At 42.0% G+C, this 12,620-nt stretch overlaps 1 protein-coding gene across 1 annotated transcript in view; it reads left to right on the top strand.

Moving 5' to 3' along the window:
• The window catches only part of hcn4 (hyperpolarization activated cyclic nucleotide-gated potassium channel 4), a 74,909-nt gene that overhangs the window by 25,022 nt on the left and 37,267 nt on the right, over positions 1-12,620 (top strand). The window contains exon 3 of the mRNA XM_071894300.1: positions 10,972-11,133. Coding sequence (XP_071750401.1) covers positions 10,972-11,133 — 162 coding nt within the window. The remainder of the gene's footprint in view (positions 1-10,971; positions 11,134-12,620) is intronic.

The raw sequence follows: 12,620 nt of genomic DNA on the forward strand, positions 1-12,620 counted from the left end.
CCTTAAGAGGAATTCATTGGAAAATTTTAAGTCCCATCACACATTGAATGGTAACTGGTCATCTCAGAGTTGAGATTTGATTCAGTGTTTTTGATAGTGGCAGGACAGATGCATGCTGGGTCAGTTGCTAATCTTGGTCTGGATATACGTATTCTATTTAAAGGGGAAATCCACTCCAAAACAGAATTCACTTGGACAATTCAGTTTCACAATTGTTGGACATAAAAATATCTTTTCCAAAGCTAGAAACAAGACTAAGCTGTGCTGTCAGTGGGCTGTAGACCAGAGCTGCTCCATGGTATTGAATGGGAAACTTTATGAACTGTTAGAATTCCAAATGAGCTTCATTTCATACTAGCGTCAATACTACTGAAATACAAAAGTATTCCCAAGTACTCGTATCCTCAGCAAAACACCCAGAACAAAATCAGCGTGTCAAAAAAAATCAGTCTCTGGTTCGATGTCAATCTAGCAGCTCCAGGCGCTGTCTCTCTTGATGCCATCATTGATTAGAGTCCTGGGGCCTCATTTATGAAGGTTTGTGCGCACAATTTTTGTGCTTATGACCAAATCCAAGCAAAGTTGAATTGATCATACGATTGAATGGAGAACATTTTCATAAATTAGGTCCTTGGCTATGCGGTGTCGTGCTTTGGTTTTATTTTTCAAAATGTAGACCCGATTGTTCAAGGATCAATACATGTGAATTCTCTTTTAGTGTGGACTTTCTCCCTAATTTTACACTGGATTGACATTATAGCCATGAGAATACTGACTAACGACGCTGTATTGATCTCGGCCAGTGTGTTTTCACGGTGTTGTCAAAATGCAAAGCCGCTCAGTTATTGGTGGGTGTGTTCACCTCAGTCCTTGACATTACATGGACAATTGGAGAGGTTTGAATAGCCGGCTGATTGCCAATCAAACCGCAGCGTCCCCAGACCCGCCCAGGGGCATTCTGAAAAGTTGCTGGTTTTCAAATATTGAGATCCAGCGGCAGACGGGCGGAGACAACCCTGGCACTCTGGGTAAAACAGTGTATATGAGTGTGGTGACATTAATCATGCAGAGCCTCTGTGATGCCATTTCAGAGAGAGGAAAAGTTCAAATGAATCACTGGAGGAAAATCCCCGTGCCACCCTCTGCCTTGACGCGTGCCTGCTGCTGTACTTCTGAGCCCGGAATGAAGGCAGGGATTCACTCAGCTCAGGCCCACCTTCATTTGAATAGAGGGGAAACACTGGCAATGAGATCGCACTGGTCTGCCCAGTGCAATGTGGCAGAAAAGGAAGGAAGAATGGAAGGGAGGGAGGGAGAAAGAAAGAAAGAATAATGTGAGGTATGGCCAAATCTGGGCGTGAATGTTTTCAGACTTACCTAGCGTCACTAGACACCACAAGCCAAAGAAACTCTGAATCTTTTTACGTGCACATCTATAGTGAACGTGAGTAAACAATCAACAACAGATTAAAGGTTATCTTACCTGCCTTATGTTCAGCATCTGGACTGAGTTAATCATTAGTTCATTAAATTGTTTTATTCAAAATAAAATAACAATGATGTCACTTGCTGAAATAGCCTATAGCCATGTGCTGTTGTAATTAACTTAATATGAATAACGATGAAACATATCATGATATATGACATTTCTATTTCTTCTCTTTTTTTTTGCATTTAATTGGTTTATTATGATTTTTCTATCCAATTCATTTCTGTGTGTTCTATTCATTGATTTATCACATTTCCATTATTGAGACACATTTCTGTCAGTGACTCTTTGCGGCACACGCACACTTGCCTGATTAATAAATAGCACTTCAGAGTGGCTGAAGAGGAATTCCTCTTGGTCTCCTCTATCCAAACAGGTCACCTGACTGTGACTACACCTGCTCACCATCACTTCCATTAATCCTAGAGTAGCACTCAATTTCAGAGAGAGAGAAAGAAAGACAGTGGCGACCGCAGCATCTAAAAACCAGAGACAATACAAAAAAGGAGAGGGGACATTACAGTCATGGAGCCAGCTGCCATTTGCATGTTTTATGTGTGCCTGTGTGGGTGGTGTGTGTATGTGTGTGTGTGTGTGTGTGTGAGGCATGCTGATGAACGCTGGTTAGGCAGACAGAGTGAAAGGCCAGCTCTGCCTCAGCGCCAGAGCGCTCCAGATGCAACCTCACAGAAATGTCATCTGTCATCGCAGAATAACTTGTCGCCGAGATCTCACCACCTGAGTGACTTTCTGACTTTTCCCATCGACAGCTACACTTCAGACCACGTGTATATATCTCTCATCGCCATTTGAATATTTTGGTAACACTTTACTTTATGCTGGCCTTATTCCAGTGTATTCACCTGCATATTAACCTGTGGAGGAGAATTGTAAACTAGACAATAATACTGTGGTATACTGAATGAAAATCTCCTTAATTGATAATACTTACTAAGGTGTAACAAAACAATATACATGTACAATTGCACACTGTACCTATATTGTGTTATGCTCTTTAAGTGCATTATGTCTAAGGGAGATTTTCATGAAGTACTACCACAGTATTATTGTGTCCTTACATTACCTTTCCATAGTTAATACACAGGTGAATACACTGGAATAAATTGCATTGCAAGGTGTTACTATTTTCCCCCAAATTTCACTGAATTGAGAGAGAATATGCTTGTGATTCTTATTAATATGTGTAGCCCTTGTAGCTCCATTGAATTGCATTGTATTGCTTGCTTCTCCAAACGTAGTCCCACAGTGAGATGTATTTCCCTGACATGGCGGGAGCTGCAGGCCTGTGATGTCCTGAGCAGTTAAAGGGGCGCAAAACAAAGCTGATTTATCTTGCTCATAAACTCACACCAAGCAGTAAATAGTCTTGCACACATTCATTTGGTTTGAGAGTTATTGAGAGTTTGATTTTGTCCTCAGAGTGATGTCATGCAAAGGACACTTCTTCCAGGAACTGGTGAATACAGTTACTTGATGACAGTGAAAGAAATATTAACATATACTGCATGGTTTAAAGCTTCATGGGGAAATACTGTTGCGGAAAAAAGCAATTAGAAAGTTTTTTTTTTAATGTTCTTAGTGCAGTGAATAAAGCTTTTTAGGAATTCACGTCAAAACAAAGGATTATAACAAAATGCTGTATCTATCAAAATAGAACTCAAATGCATTATACTGTAGGTGAAATGCCTCTTTAAGTTAAGTTAAGTTACCTGCTCTCCCCTCTCAAGTGCAGTAGAAACAAAATGCTTTTCTCTGAGGCCACTGAAGTGACACTGTCAGCAGTACAGACCTGGCTATTACTCACCCTAATTGCCTAGATTATAATCAAACATGCACACATACACACACACACACACACACACACACACACGCACACACATCCTAAAACCTAATACTAATCCTTATGTGTATTGCAATCCCATTTGTGTGCTTATCCATCATGTTGTTTGTGTGTGCGTGTGTGTCTGTGTGCATGTTTGTGTGTGAGTGCACCTGTTGTTTGCATTTTGCTTTGTTTATGTGAGTTATAATTGCATGCCGTCCGGAGCAGACTGTGCTGGGAGGCGATGGTGGCAGCCTAAAGGTTAGAGATGTGGGCATGTGACCAGAAGGTTGTTGAAGTGTCGTTGAGAAAGATGCTTAACCTCCAGCTGCTCCAGTGGGGCTTCCCGGAGGCCAGCAGCACAATGCAGTAGTTGTACTGAGAAGCTCCCAGACTGTGTGAGTGTGTGCAGCTGTGTTAGTGTGAAAAAAGGGGTCAAAGCGGGGCCTTTTTTTTTCTAAATCATCAACTATCAGTGAACTAGGGTTCCATCTAGGGTTCACTGATATGGATTTTTCAAGGCCGATGCTGATGCCAATACAGATGATTTTTAATATCTCTAAATTTGACTATTTTCATGCCCCAAAAAGTCCCAAAATGATAAGGCTTCACTATTTCCCCCACAGAATGTAATTCTTGCCAGGGTGGAAAAGCCTTTAAAACACCTTTGAGACCATGGGACACTGAAATCATTGAAACCCAGACTAATGAAATTCTTTTAGCAGCCCCTTACGGCAGGCAGGTTTCATTGCATATTTTACAGACTGCCACCTCTGAAATTGTTGAGTAAAATCATGTCCTCATCTCCATCATATCAGCAGGGAATGACACTGACAGGCTGATATCTGATTTATCGTCACATTGGTGTAACTAATACATACAGTACATGGTGGCTATCATAAGCATTATACCTACACAGCTATTTGCTAATCAAATGTGCTGAGTAGTGCTAGTGTTGTCACCAAAGCTGTGACGAAAATGATTTGTCAATAACCCCTTTTATATGTTGGACTAGGTAAAAATGATACTGTATGTCGCACAGTTGTTGATGACTCAGCCTGCACTCTGGGGTGTAACATTTTCACTGCGGAGTGTTAGCGAGCGTGAGGCTTGTTTACAAAATAAACCTATAAAAGGTTTTATCAGTTTGTCTACACCACAGCGTAGCATGCTCACAATCTGAAATAAAGCAAAACAAAAACAAAACAAAAAGCAAACCAAAGCACAAAATGCTCCCAGTAAGTATTTCATCAAGTATGGTGATATCTGCTTAACTGCAATCATATTTTATCACTGCTTCTTTCTTTGCTTATTATCTTTGCCTCCTCAAAAACTGCAACTCCGTCATCTGCTACTTGGCTAACTGATGCAACGCTCCTCCCCCACCGTCCAACTCACGAATCCCCCGCCTGTATCTCCTTTTTATCAGAGCTACTTGTCATAAATGAGCTCTGTTTGCTTCCATTTCCTCTCATAAGTAACGCTCCAGACTTAAGGGGCGTTGTTACGACCACCATGTTGTCAGAACGCTGTTTACAAACTAGGAGGTTGCGCTGAGGTGGCGTCTATATGGCGGCGCTAACACTGTCTTGCATAATGCCGTTGAACACGGTGTTGCAGATATCCATCACACACAGAGGGGAGACTGCTGCTGTGGCGTCTCCCCTGTCCCCCCTCTTGTTGTCACATTTCATCGGGATAAAAATAAGAGCGTGACCGGATATTCTCCTCATCGGAGTTGTCTCCTGTTGACGAACCAGTGACTTGGATGAGATTAGTCAGCCTGTTATTAAATCAGATTCAGAGCAATGCACTAATGACTAAGCTCCGAGGGCTCCCGCTCGTCGTGCCCGATGCCTGCAACATCACCGACCTAGTAAACGTTGCTTTTAGCGTGGAGGGAGATGAATTTTTGGAGACAGGCGCTGAGGCCTTTGCTGAGGGGGGGGGGGGGATTTAAAAGGCAAAGCAGCAAGATATTCGTGGGAAGATGACTCAACCGTAGCTGTGTAGTAGAGTGATTTCAGGTGTGGGGAGCTATGGAGCCATACCACCTGTGTTTATTTATTGCAAGGTGGCAGGGAGTCTATCTCTATTAATATTGGCATCTGGGATTGTTAAGATTTATGGCTGCGGCTGCCTGAATGGCCGTGTGCTGCATAGTTAGGGAGAAACAATCCGATATGTCAGTAAAACCCTCAGGTGCTTTGATAGGAGTCGGCCACGTGGGGCCAGAGACGAGAGCGGCGCCCTTTCATTTTCGCCCAGTAAATCTGCACAAAATATATAAATAAGGTAAATCAACTAATCAGACCCCCACTCACTGACCCATTACCTTGGCCAAGGACTGCTCTTTCAGAGATAAGAAAGGCAGGAAGAATAGATTTAATGGGCTATTATGGAGTGCACAATGAGGCTTGCCAGTAACAGTGACAGGTCCTCAACGCTCTGAATGTGCCTTGTGTGATATGAATATCCACAGTGGGCTCGCTTAAAAAAACTATTACACAGAAATGTGTAATCCTGCACAAACCCAATGGCACGTCTCAATAGGGAGCAGAGCGGGAGCGGGGGTTTTTGTGATCCGAGCCCTCCAGGCCTGTTTAGACAGATGATGGAAGGGTGTTCCCTGCGGTCCACTCCCAACCCTACTTCTCATTCTCCACGTGTGCTTCGTCCACCATGACAGTGTGCATGAGCGTGACATTTTGGTCAAGGTATTTATAGTGAGAAATCTAACCCCCTGCACACAGTCTGCTCCCACAATCTGCCATCATGTCGGATGATTGGAAAAAAAAAAAACACTGACGGGTGTCGTGGAATGATGTGATTGATAAACTTTATTTGGGAAATTTTCAAAAACAGGAAGGCGCAGGATGTGACAATTAGCACAATATATGCAATTAAGACAATACCGAGAAATGAAAAATGAGTACTCCGAGATTTCCACAAGAAAAACAAAAACAAAAAAAACCCTACCATAATCCACAGGTCATCTGTCAAAAATCTGTTGTTAGAAAATTATGTTTTTTCGCAATATTTTGCACCTGTAAAATAACAAGGTCAGATACATATTTTCATAAAAATAGCCAGTTTTTTGTATTTTTGATAGAGCAATTAAATCCAGTTCATGCTGTTTACATGTGATAGCATTTTCATTGCAATAATGTAGTGGTAATGCAACCAACAACTGTGCAATAACAAAACAAAAGTAGCCAATTTGTTGCTTTGTTGCTAAAAAAACAAACTAAAAACAACTACCAGAAATATTACTAGAAATGTAGCTTTTAATGTTTAAAATGTATCAATAAATAAATAGTGCAAAAACAAATTCAAGTAAATCAAACAACTACATCACAAAGTGCATAACAGTGAAAGGATGAACTCAAACCCAAAAACAGAGGGGTTGGGGTTGGGGGTGGATGGGGTGTGTTGAGGTTCAGTCAGCAAATTGCCATCAGCAAAACAATATGAGTGAAGGATTATTTTTTTTTTTTAGAATTGTTGCTGACGCCGTCATGCCAAACATTCATCATCATTAGCGGTGCGGGCAGCAAACACCAGATGCCTCGGTATAGCGCTACATTGACTGTGTCTGGGCAGCTACCATCAGCACCCTGGGACATATGCAGCTATTCTCTCACCTGGATCACGCTCTTCTCACTCCATCTGTTTGAGATGACTCGGCAGCTGCCTGCATCCACTTTCTGCCTGTCTGGACCTGATGGCTTCCTGGCACACTCACATGTCTCACAAGGATACAGATTAGTTCATGACTTTTGCATGTGACCCTGTTTTTGACTCACGCCTGCCATTTTTTTAGCGTTTGTTAACATTATTAGCTTTCATTTTTTCATTTTTCAAATTAGTTTTATTGTCTGTAGTAGTAGAATTAGTAATAGTAGTACTATTGTTATTAGTATTAGTAATAGTAATATTAGTAGCAGCAGCAGCAGCAGCAGTAGCAGCAGCAGTAGTAGTAGTAGTAGTAGTAGCAGTATTGGTATTATCATTAGTAATAGTAGTAGTAGTAATAGTAGTTGTAGTAATAGTAACAGTAGCAGTAGTAGCAGTAGCACTAGCAGTGGTAGTAGTAATACTTGTAGTACTGGTAGCAATAGTAATAATAGTAGCACTAGTAGTAATAGTAATAATAGTAGCACTAGTAGTATGAGTAATAGTATTATTATTAGTAGTAGTATTCCATACCCATTCATCTATTTTTAATCAACCACTTCCTTTGATCATTGCCTCGTAACACTGAGTGTGGTTTAAGTGGCTTTGAGCTGCTCACATCATTACTGTGAACATAGAAAACACTCATGTGATTGCTGATTCATTAGTTGCTGCTATGAAACCATTAGATTGACAGGCCACTTACTGTAGGTTACTTGATCTGACCCATGTTTTTGATGAGAAAAAGGCAAGTAGACCCCAACGCAGGCCTCTCACATGGAGCCCTGATGAGGTTAGTATGAGTAACAGTAAGCCTTTAAGATACCGTTGTGTTGTGTCTCTGTGCCCTCATCAATCAAAGCTCTCTTGTTTACGCTGATGTTAATACAGCCAAGCTTATTGTGTGTCCCTATCAATTAAAAGAAAGAGGCCAGCAATCCATCATCCTTAATGTAATACGTTGCGTTCTGTAATGCCGTGTGCGTGTGTGTGTGCGCACGTATGTTCGGTGTGCGTACGCGTGCATGCGCATTTCTGTGTGTTTGTGTGAAATATGTGTGCTTGTATGTGTGTTTGTTTGTTGCTTTACACTGAGCTTAGATGTCCTGCTGCATTTGGTCATTTCCAAATTTACAAGGGGCGACAGAGGGAGAGAGAGAAGAGCAGAGAGAGAGAGGGAGAGACCTCAATCCTTTGCTTCAAAATAATGATCCTCTAACAACCTTCTAAGAGAGCCGATCTTGGGAACAATTATTCGTAATTGAAAAGTCTGTTCTTGCTTGGCAGGGGTTTATTTGAATTGACTGTGGGCTGTGGGAGGAGATAGGGGGATCACCTTCCTCCACTGACACAGAGTACAGTAGAATATTTTAAAGCTTTTGGGGCACAAACTGGACATTTGCATGGTATTACTCGTGCCTGGTCTCATGGGCTTTATTCCCTGCACAGGTATACTGTAACTTCTAGAGGTCTTTTGAGGGCACATAGAACTTCAGTAAGTATATTAATTTCACCCACACCAACTAGAACAATGTTTCACCCACACATGGTTTCATCATGTATTATATGTTACTGTTCAAATTATGAGCCATTCAGGCATGTGCAGTGCCACAGGATATTGTATGGTTAGTCAGAATCAGAAGCAATTTAATCAAAAAAGTGCAATGAATGTTCAGGAATTTATCTTGGAAGAGAGATTTATTGACATTGTGGAGAGTTTCATAGTATATATTGACACATATATGGTACAAGGAAGACACACACAGTGCAAAGGGACAGAGTAAGACACACTAAAGATAGTAGACCATACATATCATTTAACATACAGTATTGTTTCAAAATGAGCTAGTGCTGTCCACCATTTTTGGATGGGATAAGTAACATCTATTCAAAATCAAAAGAAATTATGGTAGTATTTATAGGATAATCGGTAATCTTTATCCTTTGTTGACACATACATGCTTTTACAAACATATATAGTGAATATATAGTAATGTGGAAAAAAAAACCTCATTAACATATACTTTAGCCAACTCCCCTTAACTTAAATATCCTGCTTGTATAATGTAGCAATATGCAGAAAGAGTTACACAGCTTCATTCAAAGTTTTAATTTGACAAAATATTCAGCTTTCTCCCGCAGATAGCCTGAGGGAAAATGTAATATTGGCATGTTAATTACGTGAGGATCTCAAATAACTAGTGTGAAAATGATAATTAATTCAAATTTTAAACGAGACACTGTAGGCTTGAGCGTTGTATGTTTTATATCTCTATCAATTCTTAATGTGCTAGAAATTGCTCTATTTGAATATATTACTTAGCAAGGTTTTATAGATTGATACGCAGCCTCTGTTTCATAAAGCTTCCCCTCTCCTGCCTTCACAAATGAAAAATATATCTGGCTCAGTGTGGGAGACAGTAAGGGGTACCTCATGATTTATTCATTAGCCACAGAGTGATTTTAACACTCTTTAATGTTATAGAATGCCATTACGGTTCCAGCTGGAAATTCAACATCACACAACATTGCATATTAGATAACATAACTTATGCATTAGTGCGCTTGAGAAGAAGAACAGGCTTCTTAAAAACAAATAATGCCTCACATTTGGAGTGCAGCTGTGAACAGAGGTGAAGAAAATGAGTAGATTTGGTGGATTGACTGAGAAAGGTGCAGCTGGGCGAATGATTCAGCTTAGGTGATGTAAAAGCGCCCAAGGCTAAACGCTTTGAACAAGAGCCCAGAGAAAGAGGGAAAGGGACAGAGTAGGAGAGAGACACCTGGAATATGAGTGTGTGTGCGTGCGTGTGTGTGTGTGTGTGTGTGTGTGTGTGTGTGTGAGAGAAAGAGAGAGAGAGAGAGAGAGAGAGAGTTTGAGCTGGGATGTCTCCAGCCACTCTGAAAGAGCCTGGCTCTGCTCCTTACCCAAGCACATTGTCGTGGGCATACCTCTGGCTTCATGCTAGCTTGTTGACGGAACTAAATTGATGTGACTTGATGGTGCAGCAGCACCCACACTGTCCCAGGCAAACAAGACGCTGGTCCCTGCCAGCCTCTTCTGTCTTTACACACACACACACACGTTTGCATGCATTCAGATGGAAACAACAAACCGAAAGATAAACAAGCCCAGTGCTTTCAGAACAAGTGCTACGCTCAAACCGGGGTCAGGAAGTTACTGAGTGATGGTGATGTGCGTGGCTCCCTCCTCGCCTTCCTCCTCCTCCTCCTCCTCCTCCTCCTCCTCCTCCTCCTCCTCATGCTCTCCTTGCTGAACAACAAAGTGGAGATGGAATATCCCTCTCAGTCATAAGCCCTTAAACAGCACTGAGTGGATTTTAATAAGGAGAAGAGCAGTTAACAGTGCACACCGTGGCCTTCAATGGGATTAAGAGGCTTTGAATGGTTGAGGCCATTAAAATCTACACCAGCCCAGACGTCTTGTAGCGCCTTATGAGTATATTTATCATTAGGATTAACAAACCCAGCCTGTGAACACTCTCACCGCAGGAGCACGGCCACCTCTACCCTTGTACCATTATTGCAGCTGGCTAAGTGGCTGATAAGAGTGATTCAGCGGCTGGGCAGGCAAAGCTCTGGTCCCAGGCTGCCGGGCCCTGTGACCGTCCCCAGCGGACCGTTCCTGGAACAGCAGCATCTGCATCCACCAGCCCATCTCTGCGTTACGTAACAAGCAGTGGTTTTTCCAGGCGAGGCCCCTATAGGAGGCTGAGTGCATTGTGGTCTAGAAGGGGCTGATCCACCAGGTCCAATACCACAAATCCACTGCACAACTTTGACCTTGTTGCTAAAGAATAGACCAAGAGGTCAGTGAACCGGGTGCAGAGGAGGCAAGTCTCCCTTGAGGTTGCGCGATTTCAGGGATTTGACCATCAGCATGTTGAGCATGATCTCGCCCTAACCCCACTTCCTGCTTCTTTCTTCTTCTTCTACCCTTCAGATCTTCCACATGACCTATGACCTGGCCAGCGCCATGGTGAGGATAGTCAACCTGATTGGCATGATGCTGCTGCTGTGCCACTGGGACGGCTGCCTGCAGTTCCTGGTGCCCATGCTGCAGGACTTCCCCGCCGACTGCTGGGTGTCCAAAAACAAGATGGTGGTAAGTGCTTCCCCTGCACCCAGTCTCCCTGCCTGTCTGTCTGAATCAGATTAGGCCCTGTCTTATCTCATCCATCAGCTTCTGTAATTACTGTACTAAAACCCTCAGCATCCTGGGAAAGATTGCCGTGCGTATCTGTCATTTCAAAGCCCGAATCAAATATTTTTTTATCTGCCTCATTCGCCCACATTTATTCAATTTGCTGATTTTCTTTTTGTCCGTTCATGTGGAGCTCTCTAGCTCTGTCCATACTGTGAAAGGAGAGAGACACTGAGGCTTTGCATGAAATAATGATTTTCCCAGGAGGACGGACAGCCCTTATCCAATACTGGTCGAATATTGACAATTTTCCAGTGAGCACTCATGCTGCACTTTAATTTTGCTGTATTGTTAGCGCAGCTGCTATAGTGAGGAGCTGGAGGAGAGTCTCTGTCAAGGCCTGACTCATAATGACCGCCCTCTCCTCTGTAATTGAGTTCTCTCTTTTGGTTACACAACCGGACCGTGTGACACCTGAGGTGTGACCCTGTATCAACCGCAATCCATGGCCTCACGGTCACCTAGCATGTTACAAATAAGCACGATTCCTGGGAAAGTGGATTTATTATCAGGATTTGTCGTGGGGCTCGCTGTAGCTTGCTGCCTTCAAGCGTGATTCATCTGACATTTTGTAATGCTCCTCTCCTGACTAAAGCAGATCAAATTAAATTCTACTTAGACTTTAGAGACAGCAGCTAAGGGTAGTGGTTCCCTAGCTGATGGCTTATATGTAAAAATAAGTGTCAATAGGGCAACGCTTGGGCTTTTGTGTGGTGGGTAACTCGTTACATTAAGCCATCTAGTATCTAGGTAATAACATGCATTAAAATTGGGAAATATTATTGCAGTTTTTCAAGTAACTTTTTCAAGTCACGCTGCAAAGTTACTTCAAATATCTACCAGAATGTTATATACGCATACCAAATTTGTAGTAACCAAAGAATGATCGCAGCTATTCTTCATCACCATTGCCTTTTTCCTTGCGGAAATATATACAAACCTTATTATCTTAATTGAAATTTAATACATAATTTAATACATAATACTAAAACTACTCTTTGGAAGTAATTTCTTCAATTCAAATCACAGAGGGAAGGTTTTTCTTAACAGCAAGATGACACTTTAGGAACACCAAACAAACAGTTTCTAAAGTTGTGGCATTTAAGCTAATTTTGCCAGAACAGATGTCGTATGAGTACACTCACATTGCTCAAGGTATGATACATTTTGTTCATCATGCCTCAGTGCCCCTCTAACATGCTCACTGGTTTCATAGAATATACCTCTCTTATATTTATATGTACAATTTAATTTTACAAGGACAGATATTGCAAACCACTGCCAATGCGATGTATCATAGTTTAGCAAGGAAAGGTATATGGAGATAGGGCTGCCCCCAGATATCCTACCAACTGGAGCGATAGACCACCAGATGGATGTTAGCCCCC

The sequence above is a fragment of the Centroberyx gerrardi genome, chromosome 1, assembly GCF_048128805.1.
Source record: "Centroberyx gerrardi isolate f3 chromosome 1, fCenGer3.hap1.cur.20231027, whole genome shotgun sequence".
Lineage (NCBI taxonomy): Eukaryota > Metazoa > Chordata > Actinopteri > Beryciformes > Berycidae > Centroberyx > Centroberyx gerrardi.